This window comes from Poromitra crassiceps (genome assembly GCF_964638095.1).
Source record: "Poromitra crassiceps genome assembly, chromosome: 16".
NCBI classification, from domain to species: Eukaryota; Metazoa; Chordata; class Actinopteri; order Beryciformes; family Melamphaidae; genus Poromitra; species Poromitra crassiceps.
The window spans coordinates 20431759-20450763 of NC_139645.1; the positions used below are offsets into that span (position 1 = coordinate 20431759).

Consider the following 19005-nt stretch of genomic DNA (forward strand, 5'->3'; position numbering starts at 1 on the left):
TGTGTGGGGTGGGGGGGGGGGGTTTGCCGGTGCTAAACTGTGGTAAAACTGAGTCCATTGGGTGCAGATTAGATGCAGGCTGCCTTGGCCCCTCCCCCCTGCTCTATATATACACTGGAGAGGCAGAGAGCAGCTCGTGCACTGCCTGTCTACTCTGTGGTGTGTACTGTATGTGTGCGTGTGTGTGTGCGTGTGTGTGGGGTGTGTTTGTTTGTGTGTGTGTTGGCTGATCTACAGTCTGCCGTGTGTCAGGAGTGCACAGGACAGAGGAGAGAGAGACACAGACACAGAGAGGAGAGAGAGAGAGAGAGAGAGAGAGAGAGAGAGAGAGAGAGAGAGAGAGAGAGAGAGAGAGAAGGGGGAATCCAACTCACAAAGACCTTGTGCACGCTCCATCTCTGGGTCTTGATTCAAAGCCCCGGTGCACATGGTCACTGCTGTCACCCTGCTCCTCTCCTGTTAGTGAATGGACAGACAGACAGACAGGCAGGCAGGCAGACAGGCAGACACACAGGTAAACAGACAGGTCAACAGTCAGACAGGCAAACAGACAGAAAGTTTCCCCCGTATGATGGAAGACTACCCGCTGCCCTTCTGGATCTACCTGGGCGTACTGACGGTGTTTGTGGGAGGGGCCATGAAGAAGCTGCTGGCGTCTCACCTGAGCGCAGCGCCCCTGGTGGCCTGGCTGGGGGCCACCGTGCTGCTGGAGCGGCTGTGGGCGTTCTGCCTGCCGGCCGTGCTGCTGCTGGGGCTGCTCTGCCTGGCCTGCTGCCTCTACGCTGCCTGGACCAGGAGGGGCCCGGGGCCCGCGCTGCCCCCCGAGGGCAAGGCCGTGTTCATCACAGGTAAGAAGGGCCCACCAGGGTCTGTCTGTGTGCTTGGGCAGGGGGCAGAGGGGCTGCTTGGGCAGGGGGTGCCACTGGGTAACCCATCTTTTAACTGAAAGTTTTCCAGTAACACTTTAGATTTGGGGACTGTCACAGGGACTAGTGTTTTGATAACAACTATAGGCCAAGGTAAGTTTTGAGTTTAGTACAGATTCTGAAAGTGCAGATTGTAAACTTGCAAACGATGCGTCATACATTGAAATCTGAATCGAATATTCAAGAGAAAATGAGAGAAGAATTGAAGAAAATCTCCCTATTGTTTTTTTTTTAATATTGAGTGCACTCATCAACATCTAAATTTGCATGATGTGAAAAAATACAAATACAAAAATTAATAAATCACAAACATTTTATCTTGATTTGTGCGATCTCACTTTCCCTTGATTTCCGTTTAATAATTCCCTTATATAATATATATTTTATTATGTGGTATGAATACATTATAAGCCCAATTCATATGCAACAGTTATATTTGTAGATCACAATAGTGCAGAATAAAGTCCTGATTATAAGTGGTTTGTAATGACTAATAATAAAGCAATGCATCACTGATATGCTCGTTAATAAGCAACTTGTTGATAGTGAATACGTTCCCTAAGCTCAAGTGTGAGCAGTTTTCCTAGCGTGCATCTTAGTTGTGGTGTAAGCTATATGTGAAGACAGGGATGTTCAAGGAAAAAAGGGATGTGAAGAATTGTTGCAGAATTGTTGCAGAAGAGTTGCAAAATGAGATATCGGCTTTACTTTCCCATAGTGACTGCTGGTGTTTATTTGGTTAATTATTGATCTACATTTATTATGATCTATTTACATCCTGGTTGTATTTGTGAGGCAAGGTGACCAACAAATGCCCAGATTACATTTTGGAGACTGGCATGGAAGAGGGAGGGAGGGAGGGAGAGAGAGAGAGAGAGAGAGAGAGAGAGAGAGAGAGAGAGAGAGTACGTGCGTGTGAGAGAGAGTGTGTGTGTGAGAGAGGGAGAGAGAGTATGTGTGTGCACGTGTAAGAGAGAGAGTGTGTGTGCATGTGTGTGTATGTGTGAGAGAGAGAGAAATAGAGAAAGAGAGGAGAGAGTGCGTGCGTATGAGAGAGAGTGCATGTGTGTGAGAGAGGGAGAGAGAGTATGCGTGTGCACGTGTGTGTGAGAGTGTGTGTGTGTGTGTGTGTGTGAGAGAGAGAGAGAGATAGAGATAGAGAAAGAGAGAGAGAGGGGTATATTTTGTCTCTCCTTGTGTGTGGCTCTCATGGGAAATAAACTCTGTTTGAAAAATGTTAAACTTGAGAGCGATGTGGTGGTGGGGTGTGCGGAGGGGGGGGGGGTGAACCAGAGTGACCTGGATCTCAGAGATAACAACTCCTCCTCCTTTCACTCCTCTTCCTCTCACTCCTCTTCCTCTCACTCATCCTCCTCCTTTCACTCCTCTTCCTCTCACTCATCCTCCTCCTTTCACTCCTCTTCCTCTCACTCATCCTCCTCCTTTCACTCCTCTTCCTCTCACTCCTCCTCTCACTCCTCTTCCTCTCACTCCTCCTCCTCTCAGTCCTCCTCCTCTCACTCCTCCTCCTCTCACTCCTCTTCCTCTCACTCCTCCTCCTCTCACTCCTCCTCCTCTCACTCCTCCTCCTCTCACTCCTCCTCCTTTCACTCCTCTTCCTCTCACTCATCCTCCTCCTTTCACTCCTCTTCCTCTCACTCCTCCTCTCACTCCTCTTCCTCTCACTCCTCCTCCTCTCACTCCTCCTCCTCTCACTCCTCCTCCTCTCACTCCTCTTCCTCTCACTCCTCTTCCTCTCACTCCTCCTCCTCTCACCCATCCTCCTCTCACTCCTCTTAGTTTTAGTGTGTAAACCAGGGGTTCCCAACCTGACCCCACTTTAATGGCACACAAATCTAGGGACCCCAGATTCAAATTCAAAATTTCTAATTTTTGCCACATTGGAAACATCATCAGTGACATAATCAATGACACCAACAATGATGTCACAGTCACAGTATTTCAGAGTATGCTGACTTTTCCCCCCACAAAAATCTGACATTAATCTCAGAAGTCAGAAGTCACCACCCCCAGTAAACCATTGTGACAAACTGTTTCAGGGGGGTGTGACCATGTGAGGGGGGCAGCCTATTAGCAGCCGTCTCTTGTGAAAGCTGAAATCACTTCCCTGTCTGTCCCGCGTGCAGTGCAGTGCAGAGTGTTATTGTTGCCGTTAGTGGGTTAGTGTTACTGATGTTTGTCCCACTTCACCTGTGTTATAGGACATTGCCCCTGATTGGAGAGCAGTTTATGGGCTTGACTGATTGGTTTATGGTGCTTTGTGTGCGTGCCGCGGGGCGGAGTCCGACGTGTGTTTGGGTTGAGTGAACGGTACGTACTCAGCGGGGCTCACATCTCACATGATGTGCTCAGTGTTTGGGTCAGTACAGTACAGACTAATCACATCTGTGCCGGCCCAGGAACTGTGAAATGGCCAGTGGGTCTAACGCTCTTTGTTTCATGGTTAACGAGCTAATCCAATCTAGAGAGCATGTGATTGTGTGGTAACAGTGTGATTGTATTGTATTGTAATGTTGGCCTACAGTAGCCTACATGTTGGAAAGTGGGAGCAACGACCTGTAGTGACCTCACGATTAAACAGGAGTGACGAAACCGCATTCTGCACACGGCGCTGTGTGTGTGTGTGTGTGTGTGTGTGTGTGTTCTTGTGTACAGCTATCCTAGTGAGGACCAATGTGAGTTTTATACCTGCAAGTGAGGACATTTTAGGAAAGTGCATGAGGACACTTTGGCCGGTCCTCAGTTTCTCACACACGTTCAAAGGGCTTTTTGAAGGTTACGACTTAATTGGTTTTAAGGGTTCCGTTAGAATTGGTTTTAGGTGAAGGTTAGGGCAGCCATTTCCAACCTGTGGGCCGGGGGCCCACTGGTGGGCCGCAAATGCATTGCAAGTGGGCGGCCAACTCATTTGCAAACTATTACGATCTTCATGAAACATTTTTAATTATTATTATTATTATTATTATTGATGATAATGCATTTCTCCATTGTTGAATGATATTGTTATTTGTCAATTATTCATTAAGTAACCAATTGCAGACAGCCCCTGATGTTTAGTTTGGACTTCTGTGTGGTGCTGATGGACAGCTCCTTTTATCGTCAAAGAGTAACTACACACCAAACCCAACTGTTTGGTGAAACCTGGCCTTCTCTTATTGGCTGGTCTTTGTTCCAGGTGATGCGCACCCTCTATCTATAGCGTTAAGGTTAGGCATTTAGTTGTGATGGTTATGGTTATGGGGGAAAAGAAAGGTGACTGGCTGGTAGCGGCCAGTAGAGCAGACAGACTATACAGTATATATATATATATATATATATTCATCATTATCAGTTTCCTTTAAACTAAGACATGACCATCTGGAAAGTGACATTATGTTCCACAAGACCTCTTGAAATTAGCGTAATCTCCGAAACTCAGATGTTGCTTCTTTGAGGTTGAGGTGAAACTACATTATGTTGAAGACATCATGTTGGAGACCAGGCTCTTTTCTTCGCAGTGTTGTGACCTTGTTTTGGGGATTTGAAAATCATCCATGCCGTGTTAATCTAGCCCTGTTAGTTTGCAGGAGGTGTGGGCAAACGGCCCCTGTGCAAACACCTCTGCCTCACAGACTTTGAACAAAGGTGTGGCCGACATTCCCGTCAATAACGCGGGACGGAGAGCTTTGATCATATCTACTATCACCTTGACATACTGTAGACTATCTCGGCTCCAAGACAATTGGAGAGCTCCGCCTACCAATCGCCTGGGAACCTCTTCTCAGGCTCTAGTTGAGACGCAGATAGAGACTGAGAACTGAGTCTAGAGATGGAGAGGGATGAAATCATCTACACTGCACCACAGGCAATCAAATCAATATATCAATTACATATTTTTACACTGTAAAATGAGCCAGCAACATGATGTATCAATTACCTCCTTTTACACTGTAAAATGAGCCAGCAACATGATATATCAATGATCTCTTTTTACACTGTAAAATGAGCCAGCAACTTGACAGATCAATGACCTTGTTTTACACAGTAAAATGAGCCAGCAACATGACATATCAATGACCTCTTTTTACACTGTAAATTGATCCAGCAACTTGACATATCAACAACCTCTTTTTACACTGTAAAATGAGCCAGCAACTTGACATATCAATGACCTCTTTTTACACTGTAAAATGAGCCGGCAACTTGACATATCAATGACCTCTTTTTACACTGTAAAATGAGCAGGCAACTTGACATATCAATGACCTCTTTTTACACTGTAAAATGAGCCAGCAACTTGACATATCAATGACCTCTTTTTACACTGTAAAATGAGCCAGCAACTTGACATATCAATGACCTCTTTTTACACTGTAAAATGAGCCAGCAACTTGACATATCAATGACCTCTTTTTACACTGTAAAATGAGCCGGCAACTTGACATATCAATGACCTCTTTTTACACTGTAAAATGAGCCAGCAACATGAGATATCAATGACCTCTTTTTACACTGTAAAATGAGCCAGCAACTTGACATATCAATGACCTCTTTTTACACTGTAAAATGAGCCAGCAACTTGACATATCAATGACCTCTTTTTACACTGTAAAATGAGCCAGCAACTTGACATATCAATGACCTCTTTTTACACTGTAAAATGAGCCAGCAACTTGACATATCAATGACCTATTTTTACACTGTAAAATGAGCAGGCAACTTGACATATCAATGACCTCTTTTTACACTGTAAAATGAGCCAGCAACTTGACATATCAATGACCTCTTTTTACACTGTAAAATGAGCCGGCAACATGAGATATCAATGACCTCAATCAATGTTTTTACTACAAACCATTTCCAGTGTTTGAACTTTCTAGATAATGCACTTCCTGAACTGAGTGAGCTAACCCAGTAAAATCACAAATGCAATCCGATTCAATCAGACAAAATCTTCCATTGAATGTGGAATGGAAGTCTTGATTTTTGGTTGTAAATATCCGTCTGAGTGGGTAAATCAGTGGTTCTCAACGTGGGGTCCGGGGGCCACCAGGGCTCCCTGAGGGGGTTCCAGGGGGGGGTCCCCAACAAATTGATGAATCGGTAAAGATCACCATTATGCTATTTAGAGCAGGGGAGCGTGACTGCATGGATCATAGTTTCACTGCTATCTGTCTACAGACAATTCTGAGATTAAATCATTCTCTAACAATAAACAAAATTCGCAGATTTGGGTCCAAGAGACAAGATCTCGACAGGGGGGGGGGGGGGGGGCTTGAACTATAGAGCACCGTGATGAGGGTGCAGTGCCAAGGTAATCCCAAATCAGATCGGTGTACATACTGTAGTAGACAAAGCTGTCCATTGGCCGAGCCGCTGGGTCCTTAGGAGGCTGTCTGGTGTCATGGTAACGAGGCTCAAAAATCCCCAAGCCCCCGCATTCATGACCATGTCTAAACGTCACTTCTCTCTGGGAGACTGTAGTGCAGCCTTTCATCAAACATGAACCTGAATGCATAGACACACACACAGGCAAATTTGTACTTGGCAGCCATTGGAGCCAGGAGATTTGCACAGGGGTCCCGGTACCGCTGGGCAGTGGGCACTTGTTCTTATTAATTCCGCCAAGGAAGTTATGTATTTGCTTCCGTTTGTTTGTCTGTTTGTCAGCAGGATTATGGAAAAACGACTGTGCCAATTTTCATGGAAGTTTGTGGAAGTGTGTAGCATGTTCCACGGCAGAAGCCAGTACATTTTGGAGAGAATCAGACTTAAGAATAAGCCTCACAGGGCATCCGGGTAGCGTAACAGTACATTCCCTGCCTATACACGAGGGTCACAGGGCCGCGCCCCCGTGTTAGCTTGGTATTTGTCCTGGTCGCTGGCGCTGCACTAGCGCCTCCTCTGGTCGGTCGGTGCGCCTGTTCAGGGCGGAGGGGAACTGGTGGGAATAGCGTGATCCTCCCACGTGCTACGTCCTGGCTGGCGGTGCAGCTCCCCGCTGTCAGGTGAAAAGAAGCAGCTGGCAACTGCGCATGTGTCGGAGGACGCATGGTGCTAGTCTACGGCTCTCCCCAGATCGGCAGAGGGGGTGGAGCAGTGACCGGGGCCGCAGGGGCAAATTGGCCAAGTACAATTGGGGGCGGAAATGGGGGGAAATCAGAAATACTAATACTACTACTACTACTACTAATAATAATAATAATAATAATAGAATAAGCCTCACAAACAAGTTAATTCATGTTTCAATCAATATAAAAATGGGGTGGGAGGAGTATGTTATGTGTCAAAGTAAACCTCCCATGGCACTCCCAATGGGAAGATTGTCTTCCATATAATCCTGCAGGCTAAAATATCTGAGAAGTGATTTAAAGCATCGTCTTCCAGCTCAGATCTCAATCAACAGCCTGGCTTTAATTGGCTGCAGTCCTGGAAGCTGTTAAAGGTCGCCGCGGGGTCGCAGTGGAAATAAGAGCCGAGGCTGGAAAATAAAGTCCCGTTAAACCTCTTAGGAGGCTAATTGAAGTGTGATACAAAGAGGCACATTCTTCATAGGATGAGGCCCGGAGTAACGGGGCTCGCCGACCAGGCAACTCTGTAGGACTGAACTCCCAGGTGGTGGTCAGGTATTGGAAAATTGAACCAGCCTCATTAGATTTGAGGGTAAATAACCCCCACGCCCACACACACACACACACCCCGCGCCGTACCGTCCCCCGACCGCCACACCCTAACTTTCCCAACAACAGAATGCAACGACACAATGTAGCAGAGATGTAGAATTAGATCCTTAGCATTTATTTGATCTCCCAAGATACCTGAAAGCAAAAGAGCAACAACGTCACAACGATCACCAAGTACCATTCGTGAACAAAATGTCAAGGATGAAGAAGACATGAAGCAGGAACTGTAGAAAAATGGCCTGGCTACTGCAACCCTTTGTAATTCATCCCCTAGGTGTGTGTATATTATAACCCGTTATAGCAGCAGTGTTCCCCTTCCAGGCCTCTCTGGATATCAATTAGCTCTTTCCTGAAGGAGCTGGTCTGGCCCGGAGCCAGGAGGCTTTCAGTTACACAGCTACGCTAAAGCACTTGTCTGCGTTCCAATACAAACAAGCGAAAGGAACACAGCTGAGTAGAGTCAAAAAAAAAACTCAAAGCAAAGTCTTAGAAGTTCAGTCCCTATGCTAGAACCAATGAGAGAGGGACCAGCTGACGACGTCATGGTTTATCAGGATAATGTTACGATGGAGTTAGTTTTGTGTCTTCATCATGCAATCAAACAGAATAGGTTTGAGAGCAAAACTTTCCAGGCTTTCTTTTTATTGCAAGTAAAATAAATGTGTGATTAGAAATGTCTTAAAAACTCTCGTTTACTAGCTGTGGATGTTGCCAAGCTGTCACTCCAGTCGAGACTGGCCAATAGAGATGTGTCTTACATCTTTTAGCGTAGGTCCCGCCCATGAGATTCAGCTCAACAGCAAGCAAAACTTTTGGATTCACATTCATACATTTTTAATCACAAATGTGTTTTGCTTGCAATATATACTGTACAGTATATATATATATATATATATATATATATATATATATATATATATATATATATATATATATATATTGCATGATAAAGACACAAAAGTATTTTGCTGCTGTCCTGGGATCATGGGTATCCCGGTTATGAGGCCTATCCTGGTTTTGATCATATCCGGATATGATGTTGACATGGAACACAGAGGAATCTGCTTATTCATATGCGTGTATACATGATGCTGTTTGCACAGGCGCCTGTGATGTTTACAAGACAAACCGCCAAACACCTGCGGCTCGCTCGTATCGAGTGTGTGACATCATTCGCCTGTTTTGGGCCAAGACTGTGGGATTCCCTCTTCGCAGTGGTCTGTCCCTGATCGTGCGCTGCTTTCTTTCATTTGAATACTACAGACTTGAACATGTCAGCATTTCGATGCTTTCTCCCATCTAAACTGCCAAGTGTATTTGAATTATTTCATTACATTACACATGACATATCACATATTACGACGCTTTTATCCAAAGCGACTTACAATAACACATTTTTGTCAGCAATAGAGAAATCAACTATGCAACACAGTCTATGACCGCTACAACTTCTGAAGGAATAGTGGTAAGTTTAGTTAGTAGTTTTTTTGGTTTTTGTTTTTTTTTTAAATAGAGAGAGAAAGATGTTAGTTCAAGAAGGGCCCAGATGGAGCCTGAAAAAAAACTCGCTCCTGAAGTGAAACACTTTAATTGCCGCCATTGTTTGTATTTTTCGGTTACGGCACAGATAGTCATGTACTGTATACATGCAGCAGTATCCTGGTTTCTTTCGGAGTACTCCAGCTAGCATAATCCGGTTTCTCAACACCGGGATAAGGGCCTAATGATGATGATGTTTACATGTGCAAACACAAAAACAGGCTACTCATGTCTATGTAAACGCAATCTGCGAACCCAGAGTCGATCAGTCTGACGACTAATAAAGACTCTGGGACAGACGGCCGATATTTCGGCGTTTCCGATGTTGGGCGGATACGTCCGCCCCAAGACTTCCGCTTCCACCATTGTTGACGATGTCTCATTATGCAGCTATGTATTATCATCATTAATAGCCGAAATGTCGTCTGGACCTAAAACACGTAAACTCCAACTCCGTTCTCGCGCCAAATCGGATTGTAAACAATGACCGCAGCGCACGGAAGAGGAAGTCTTGGCCGTCTCCTGCTGCCTCACTAAAGAAAAACATGCTAGTGGGAGTGGACTGAATAATCTAGTAAAAAATAATTCAAACTTAAGTAAACCATAAAGAGTGAGGTGTCTTCTGAAAAAATAGATATACTCTCTAGCATAACTCTCTCAGTATAAATCATTCGCTGGCGTCTGTGCAATCCCAGTATGTGGTGCAATACATCTAACACACGTTTAACTCATGTTTGTGTCATGCTGAAGAGTTCACAGAGAGTGCCTGCAGCAAGACAGTCTATCAACTTGCATGCTCAAGGTCCCATATTCAGCTTCCATGACGTCTATTTTCAAAATGATGGGTCCGAATAAGAATAATGTCCTTCACCATGTTTTGAAAATAACTGTAGTTATTTAAAAGTTCAAATAATTCAGTTAAATTGACTGGATTTGAAGGCTGACCCTGCGGTCACATGCTAACAGATGCATGGGGCAAATTAAGTTCTGACATAACGTGAGCATTTAACCCTCTCAACCTGAGAAATGAAGTGTTCAGTGAAAGACCCATAAACTCACGTTGCTTTATTGCATGTTTGTAGTTAGCCAGACTATTATTACCCATCGTAAATTTATTTAAATTAAGTTTGTTAAAATTGGCTTGTAAAACGGCAGGATGTCTGCGTGTTTAGCATTCATAGAATTTGAGTTGCAGACAAAATAGATTTTAGACAACTTTTTTTTTTGAATCCTTCAAACGAAATCAAATTCTAATAACAATGTCTTCACCATCTTGTATCATATACTGTATACTGTTTAGAAATAGAGGAACATGTAAAGTTCTGCGAGCTTCTGTAATATGGGGCCGTTCACATCAAAAGACCTGATTGGGAAAGAGTTTTTCCTTCTAGGGATGATCTAGTCATCTCCTGACAGGGCTGATTCTAACAGATGTAAATTGTTTCCCAGCTGTTGGTGGGAGCTCCGATGACTCCCAGCTGTGTGGTGGTTTACCTCTCAGACAGGACTCGCATAGATGAGTTCCAGCTGTGTCTTTGTGGTTTACCTCTCACAGACGGGACTCGCTGGCAGGCTAACGCACATGAACCTTTCAACCGCCGCTCCAGAGATATATAGATATTTCCTGGAATCTGACCCCCCACTCCACCTTATTATTGAAACTATGACTAGCCTGTTAGGTCGCTTTCACATATAATTTTCACCAAATGAAAATTGCAACATTGTGGCATTTTTCATTTGGTCCGGTTCGCTTTCACGCAGCAATTTGTCACAAGCGCACCAAACTTTCTAAACAATGTCACGTGGTCGAAACGGTCACTCGCTATTGGACAGAATAGAGAAGGGAAATCTCTCCTCTTCAGCAGGCTTCTTGCCTGGCTGAGGGCTGACTGAACACTGACTGAACAACACAAGTGAAACCGCAAACCATGGAGCAACACCACCTGCGATACTGGGATTTATGGATTTACTTTGGTGTTAGTATCAAATAAATATTTTACAAGAATGTGCCGAATATGAGCAGCAGATGAGGCAGCGAGCTGTTGAACATTGTATTCTGCAGATGAGACGAGCAATGTTGAGCCATTAATCAAATGGCTCAACATGCAACTCTTAGCAACCAAGTTGAATTTCATCCACTAGGCCTCTTCAGTGGTTCTCCACTGGTGGGTCGTGACCCAAAAGCAGTGTTGGGAAAGTTACTGAAAATTGGTAATTAGTTACAGTTACTAGTTACTTCTCTCAAAAGGTAATTTAATTACTTTAAAGTTACCAGTTACTTCAAAGTAATTAGTTACTAGGGAAAGTAACTTTTGCGTTACTTTTAAAAGTCTGCTTCGATTGTTATTAATGCACACATTATGTTAGTGTTGCTGTGCCACAGTGTGGCATTGAACATTCGCTTATTGGGGAGGCTTATAGCCTATCAAGGTCCTTAGCCTCTGGGGCTCTGGCTGCAGCTCTCTCCCCGGACTAGGTCTGAGGATCAGAAACTGGGTAATCCTCTGAAGTTGTCCGTTATTTTCATGTCCTAAAGTAACTAGTAACTAGCCCAGTTACTATTTTAGTAACTGTAACTGAGTTACTGAATTTGAAAAAGTAATTAGTTAGATTACTAGTTACTGAAAAAGGTAGTTAAGTTACAGTAACTAGTTACTTAGTAACTAGTTACTTCCAACACTGCCCAAAAGTGGGTGGCGGGGCCGTTTTGAGTGGGTTACGAATGCATGGGGGAAAAAAAGTTCTACTGAGTTGAGTATGCAGGCCCGCATCCATGGCCCATATTATGGTCTTTCACAGGCTGAAGCAGCAGGCTCATTTTTAAAGCCAGATTGAAGATCCTGGTATTATATGAAACTAGAAGACCTAATGGCACCATTGCTACCGATCGTGTCGTGCTAGCTTGTCAGGAAGGGACATTTTGGTTGAGACTCAATGAAAAATCTGGGTTGTGAGGCTAGACCAGCTAAGATGACATTTCAATCCTAAAAGTCCATAAGAAACAACACTAGGTCCAATACATTTCATGTTGACTATCTCCCACATCCTCCGCTTACTTCTGTCTGCACAAAACCCACAGAGACATCGGCTTAACAATATTTTGTGATGAAGGGACGTGTTATTTAAAACCGTTGACACCTTGTGGAAATGTAAAATCCACTTTACACCTCCCTGATGACGCAAACAGCATACTGCAACACACACACACACACACACACACACACACACACACACACACACACACACACACACACACACACACACACACACACACACACACACACACACACACACACACACACACAGCTCCACACTGTGAGTCACGTATGAATAAAGCACAAGCACAAAGCATGTACCCAGGCCTGAGAGGTGAGATTAATGTTCAACCAAACATTACAATTGACGAGACATGTGACTTAACGTTGACGTGTTCAAGTTAAAAGTATGAAAAATAATATATCAATAGTACAGTATCATCATGACCCTTATCAGCTGACGGTTTGGTCTGGGTACGCACGTTGTGGGAGTTCTATAGAAGTATATTGGACTACCCTGCACGTTGTGGGAGTTCTACAGAAGTCTATTGAACTACCCTGCACATTGTGGGAGTTCTACAGAAGTCTATTGAACTACCCTGCACGTTGTGGGAGTTCTATAGAAGTCTATTGAACTACCCTGCACATTGTGGGAGTTCTACAGAAGTCTATTGAACTACCCTGCACGTTGTGGGAGTTCTACAGAATTCTATTGAACTACCCTGCACATTGTGGGAGTTCTACAGAAGTATATTGAACTACCCTGCACGTTGTGGGAGTTCTATAGAAGTCTATTGAACTACCCTGCACATTGTGGGAGTTCTATAGAAGTCTATTGAACTACCCTGCATGTTGTGGGAGTTCTATAGAAGTCTATTGAACTACCCTGCATGTTGTGGGAGTTCTATAGAAGTCTATTGAACTACCCTGCACGTTGTGGGAGTTCTATAGAAGTCTATTGGACTAGCCTGCATGTTGTGGGAGTTCTATAGAAGTCTATTGAACTACCCTGCATGTTGTGGGAGTTCTATAGAAGTCTATTGAACTACCCTGCACGTTGTGGGAGTTCTATAGAAGTCTATTGAACTACCCTGCACGTTGTGGGAGTTCTATAGAAGTCTATTGGACTACCCTGCATGTTGTGGGAGTTCTATAGAAGTCTATTGGACTACCCTGCATGTTGTGGGAGTTCTATAGAAGTCTATTGGACTACCCTGCATGTTGTGGGAGTTCTATAGAAGTCTATTGGACTACCCTGCACGTTGTGGGAGTTCTATAGAAGTCTATTGAACTACCCTGCACGTTGTGGGAGTTCTATAGAAGTCTATTGAACTACCCTGCACGTTGTGGGAGTTCTATAGAAGTCTATTGGACTACCCTGCATGTTGTGGGAGTTCTATAGAAGTCTATTGGACTACCCTGCATGTTGTGGGAGTTCTATAGAAGTCTATTGGACTACCCTGCATGTTGTGGGAGTTCTATAGAAGTCTATTGGACTACCCTGCATGTTGTGGGAGTTCTATAGAAGTCTATTGAACTACCCTGCACGTTGTGGGAGTTCTATAGAAGTCTATTGAACTACCCTGCACGTTGTGGGAGTTCTATAGAAGTCTATTGGACTACCCTGCATGTTGTGGGAGTTCTATAGAAGTCTATTGGACTACCCTGCATGTTGTGGGAGTTCTATAGAAGTCTATTGAACTACCCTGCACGTTGTGGGAGTTCTATAGAAGTCTATTGAACTACCCTGCAAATTGTGGGAGTTCTATAGAAGTCTATTGGACTACCCTGCATGTTGTGGGAGTTCTATAGAAGTATATTGGACTACCCTGCATGTTGTGGGAGTTCTATAGAAGTCTATTGAACTACCCTGCATGTTGTGGGAGTTCTATAGAAGTCTATTGAACTACCCTGCATGTTGTGGGAGTTCTATAGAAGTCTATTGAACTACCCTGCACGTTGTGGGAGTTCTACAGAAGTTTATTGGACTAGCCTGCACGTTGTGGGAGTTCTACAGAAGTCTATTGAACTACCCTGCACGTTGTGGGAGTTCTACAGAAGTTTATTGGACTAGCCTGCACGTTGAAAAATGAGGAAAAAGAGGTAATAAAAAAAATATATGGGGAAAGAATGGTGGTATCTGCAGTGAAAGTGCTCCCTGGGAAATGCAGTTTGGAACATAATGGTACTTGGTCTGCAATAGACTATAGAGCATAGATGAAGCGGAACAGGTTGTTCACAGCAGGAACATGCTACTGAAAAATCCAGCAGTTGAAAAATGCAGGCTGTCCTGGGAATAAGATCCTAGCCAGATGTAGCGGATCAAGTGGATCCTGAGAGTATAATGCTCGAGACCAATGGCCAACCTCACAGGATTCAGAGACGTAGCGTAGCCTACATTAGGCCAACCTCACAGGATTCAGAGACGTAGCGTAGCCTACATTAGGCCAACCTCACAGCATTCAGAGACGTAGCTTAGCCTACATTAGGCCAACCTCACAGCATTCAGAGACGTAGCTTAGCCTACATTAGCCTACATTAGCCTACATTAGCCTACATTAGCAGAGTAGCCTACATTAGCCTACATTAGCAGAGTAGCCTACATTAGCAGAGTAGCCTACATTAGCAGAGTAGCCTACATTAGCCTACATTAGCAGAGTAGCCTACATTAGCAGAGTAGCCTACATTAGCCTACATTAGCAGAGTAGCCTACATTAGCCTACATTAGCAGAGTAGCCTACATTAGCAGAGTAGCCTACATTAGCCTACATTAGCAGAGTAGCCTACATTAGCAGAGTAGCCTACATTAGCCTACATTAGCAGAGTAGCCTACATTAGCCTACATTAGCAGAGTAGCCTACATTAGCAGAGTAGCCTACATTAGCCTACATTAGCAGAGTAGCCTACATTAGCAGAGTAGCCTACATTAGCCTACATTAGCAGAGTAGCCTACATTAGCAGAGTAGCCTACATTAGGCGAACATAACATGCAGGTCTCACAAAGCCAAAGAGTCTCAGGTCTCAGGTGGCTCCCAGTGCAGTTAAGAAGACAAGCTTCCTTTCTACTCGGAGAACAGAGAGTGTGTAATCTGACACGCCGTCTGTCTCTGCTTTTCTTTACTCTTCTGCACCGCTGCCTTCCACTGAATTTCATTAGAACTCGAGAACTACGACTTCATGAGAACACTCTGCTCAGCTCTTTCAACCCGAGCGCCAGAATAAAACGTGGGCATTGTTTGTTTTGGAATCCACGGAAGTGTAAAATATGAACATTTCCGAACGAAACACGTTGCATATCACCTCGACATTCTCCGCGTAAGTTTGAAAGAAAACACTGGTTAACCTTAATGCTGCCTTTCCAACGTTAAACGCAACTAATACAACCTGGTTAGGTTTAGGCAACTAAATCAGCTTGGTTAAGGTTAGGGTTACGGGTTTGGTCGGGTTCAAAACTGAAAGTAGAAACACAATGTGCCTGACTTGGGAGTCGAACTGCGGCGCAGTCGAACTTGCTCGTGAGAAGCGGGGATGCTAGGTCCGCCAGTGTTACTCCCTAAAGCTGCCTCCACATGATGAGCCATCTCTTCTCTAGAGCGGAGAAAGGCCACCGGTGAATAGGTCAAAGTTGAAACAATTTGAACTTTGAGCGCACTGCTCCCCCTATAGACGGTTTTCACCAGAGCGCAACCCCACAGCACTTCCTTTTTCTCAGCATTCGGCAAACTGCAGAAATATTCACTCGACATCGTTACTTTTGTTTTCGCTGCTCAGCTGTATAGACGGTTTTCACAGAATGGTCAGTCCTGCACTTGAATGTTTTTTTTTCTTTTATGTCCATAGCAAACACTGCAACAGGAAGTGAGCGGGGGTTCAATTTAGAATGTTTCTGTTGTCAAGTTAAAACCGTCTATAGGAAAATAACAAGACAGTGGGCGCGTTTCAAAAATGCTTTCCCCTCGTTGCGAATCATCGGTGTAAACTGGACTTAAAGCAACTAGAAAATATTCACATTTAAGAAGCTGGAACCAGATGATTTCAGGGTTTTTTCTTTTCCTAAAAATTAGTCTAAATTAATAATCAGTTAATAAAAATAGCCTAGTCGACGATTCATTTTTTGCCGATCGACTAATCGTTGCAGCTCTACTCAGGCGCCGGCGGGGGCGTGATCACGTTTCCTCCAGAAAATCACATATTCATGTTACATAATATGTTTATATTGAAAGCACAATGGCTATGTGATTAATGCATACTCAAAAAAAAGAAGAAGAAACCACTCTTGATTTTCTCATACAGTATTTCTATACTGTAAATAACCAGTCCAGAGGGCCCCTCTCTCATATCCATACATTAAGCCATCAGCCAGAGTTGAGTTGTTGAGGGCTGAGGTGTGGTGGAGCTAGGGGCCCCCACCCCCAGGGGCCCCCACCCACACACAGATGTGATTCTGACCCCGGACATCACTCCGCGCTCGCCTGACCGCAGCCCCCTCTTCAGTCATCACACGGCCCCACACTTTGTTTCTTCATCTGGGGGCCCGGGCCCCTCGGAGCACTGGGCCGTTGCGTAACCCGTCTTCTCCAGCACAACATCCACACCCCTCCTGTCACTTTCCCCCCAGTCACTCTCAGCCCCCCCCCCCCCCCCCATGCAGGCCATGTGTTCCAGGGACACGAGCTGTCTCGTTTATGAAGATTAATATTCTGCTTCTCACCGCTCCGTTTACCCTCTGGGCCGTTTGTGTCTGCTTGGGTTACCTATAGTGGACAGTCACCCGTGTCTGTCCTTACACGGCCCCCGGGCCAATCAGGGCCTGTAGTCGAGTCCAAGTCCAGATCGAGTCATTGGTGAATGGAGTCCGGGTCGAGACCGACACCGGGCGGGAAGCTGGGGGGGGGGGGGTCGTGATCGCGTCAAGACCAAGAGCGCAAAACTACGAGTCCATTTCGAGATCAATACCATAGCAATGTGCTATCCAAGGCTACCGTTGTATTTATTGAGTAAAATGGTATACTTTTGTTTATGATCTTTAACGTTATAGTTAGTAACGTGAAGTTCGCTCCGTCTCGCGGCCAGCAGCGGTCAGAATCAGAACCGGACCCCCCGGCCGGCTAACTTGTTTTGTAAGTCAATGACCCGCCACAAAACCATAAAAACAAATACTTTCCCTTTTGTTTTCTTACAGAAAGGAACTACTCCAGGACAGCACTACAATAAGTTAGATATAGTTTGTATTGCCGCAATAAAAATATCTAACTTATTGGCGTGCTATCCTGGAGTACTTCTTTTCTTCTGCATTCAGCACCCACAGAAACTATTGAGGGTTGAGTGCGTTTTTTTTTTCTGGTATTTTGACTTCCTTTCTTACAATATTAATAAGTCTGTGATTCTGTATCGTGACATATTCCGACTGAAACAGGGTAGAGAGGCGGGTCACAGCGTGTGGAGGAGATTGATTTGACCGTTGGAAAGTGGGCGTGTCTGGGATTAGGGACCGGAGTCGACGTTGGCCAATCCTGCATGGTGCTCGAATGCTGCTGATGGCGTGTTCTGACCCCAAATCGAGTGGGATCCCTAACCCTAACCCGCAGTAAATAACGATATTCCTGGAATGCGAAACGCTGCTCAATCCAGAACCTTAATCCTGGCGGGGAACTATCGTGAGGTTCTAAAAAAAAGAAGAAGAAGGTCCATTGTAGTGAATGGAAATGATGCAACTCTTATATCTCTAAGGATCTGGGTGAACCTAAAGGCGCCTGTAACATAAGGCGCCTCTTTAACCCAACCCCCCCCCCCCCCCTTTGGCAGCTTGCTGCGCGGGGTCAGCAGTGGACAGTAGAGAGAATGTGTGTGTGTGTGTGTGTGTGTGTGTGTGTGTGTGTGTGTGTGGTCTGGAGTGGGTCATGCTGAGGTGCTGCATGGGGAAAGCAGGCTGCAGCGCTGATGCACGGAAAGATGGACCTAATAAGAATGACATTGAAACACATGATGCTTGTTTGTTTGCCTCACTGGCTTTTATGTATTACTAGTGCAGTGCCCGTTCGCTCAGTGCTGCACAGAGCGCTGTTCGCTTGTTTATTACTAGTTTATTCATATTGAAAGTGTCCCGTATCAAAATTGCACCAAATCCGACCCTGCACTTCCTTGGCTCCCCCGCATGCAACAAACCTGTCCAAGAGTGAAGTAGACGGGACGAACGAGTTGAACCGTAGTAGAAGCAGTTTTACGGCCTTCCATTGTTTAATTCTGCTGCCAATCAAATGCGTCTGCGCTCCTATTGGCTAGCGTGTGTGCTCCCGTGTGTGCTCTCTCTCGTTCCTCTCTCTGAACACAATGCGAGCCAGACCACCTCCAGATGTGGTCAGGAAGATCTGATCACATCCTGATCACGGTGGATTTACACCTTGCGTCAGCATGCAGGGTTTTTCCTTATCCAGATAACGTGCAGATAACGTATCTGGATACAGGTCACATTTAAAAAGCAGCTGTAAACGGGATGTATTTGGAGGGAGATTGTGGAACACGTGCACAATGTTTGGCTAAATAACAGAGTACTACAGCATGTTATTAAAGAGACACTCTCTCCTGGGAAATACTCGTAACTTCTCGTCCAATCGGAAGAGAGTAGCAGAGTTTATCAGTTTGACAGTTAAAGGTTGGCACCGTGGTATCTTGTGTAAGCAGAGGCAGGCAGGGGGAGGAGCCAGAGCCGTGTGTGGAGGCCATGCAGATTAAAGGGAGAGAAAAGAACACTGACTGTCAGCGATATGTGTCAAATACACACACACACACACACACGCACACACACACGCACATGCACGCGCG

The 19005-nt window shown here is 44.9% G+C and overlaps 1 protein-coding gene across 1 annotated transcript in view; it reads left to right on the top strand.

Annotated features, from left to right (window-relative positions):
* Positions 1–205: 205 nt before the first annotated feature.
* Positions 206–19005, top strand: part of hsd11b2 (hydroxysteroid (11-beta) dehydrogenase 2) — a 38714-nt gene continuing 19914 nt past the window's right edge. The window contains exon 1 of the mRNA XM_083653002.1: positions 206–848. Coding sequence (XP_083509128.1) covers positions 467–848 — 382 coding nt within the window. The 5' untranslated portion in view covers positions 206–466. The remainder of the gene's footprint in view (positions 849–19005) is intronic.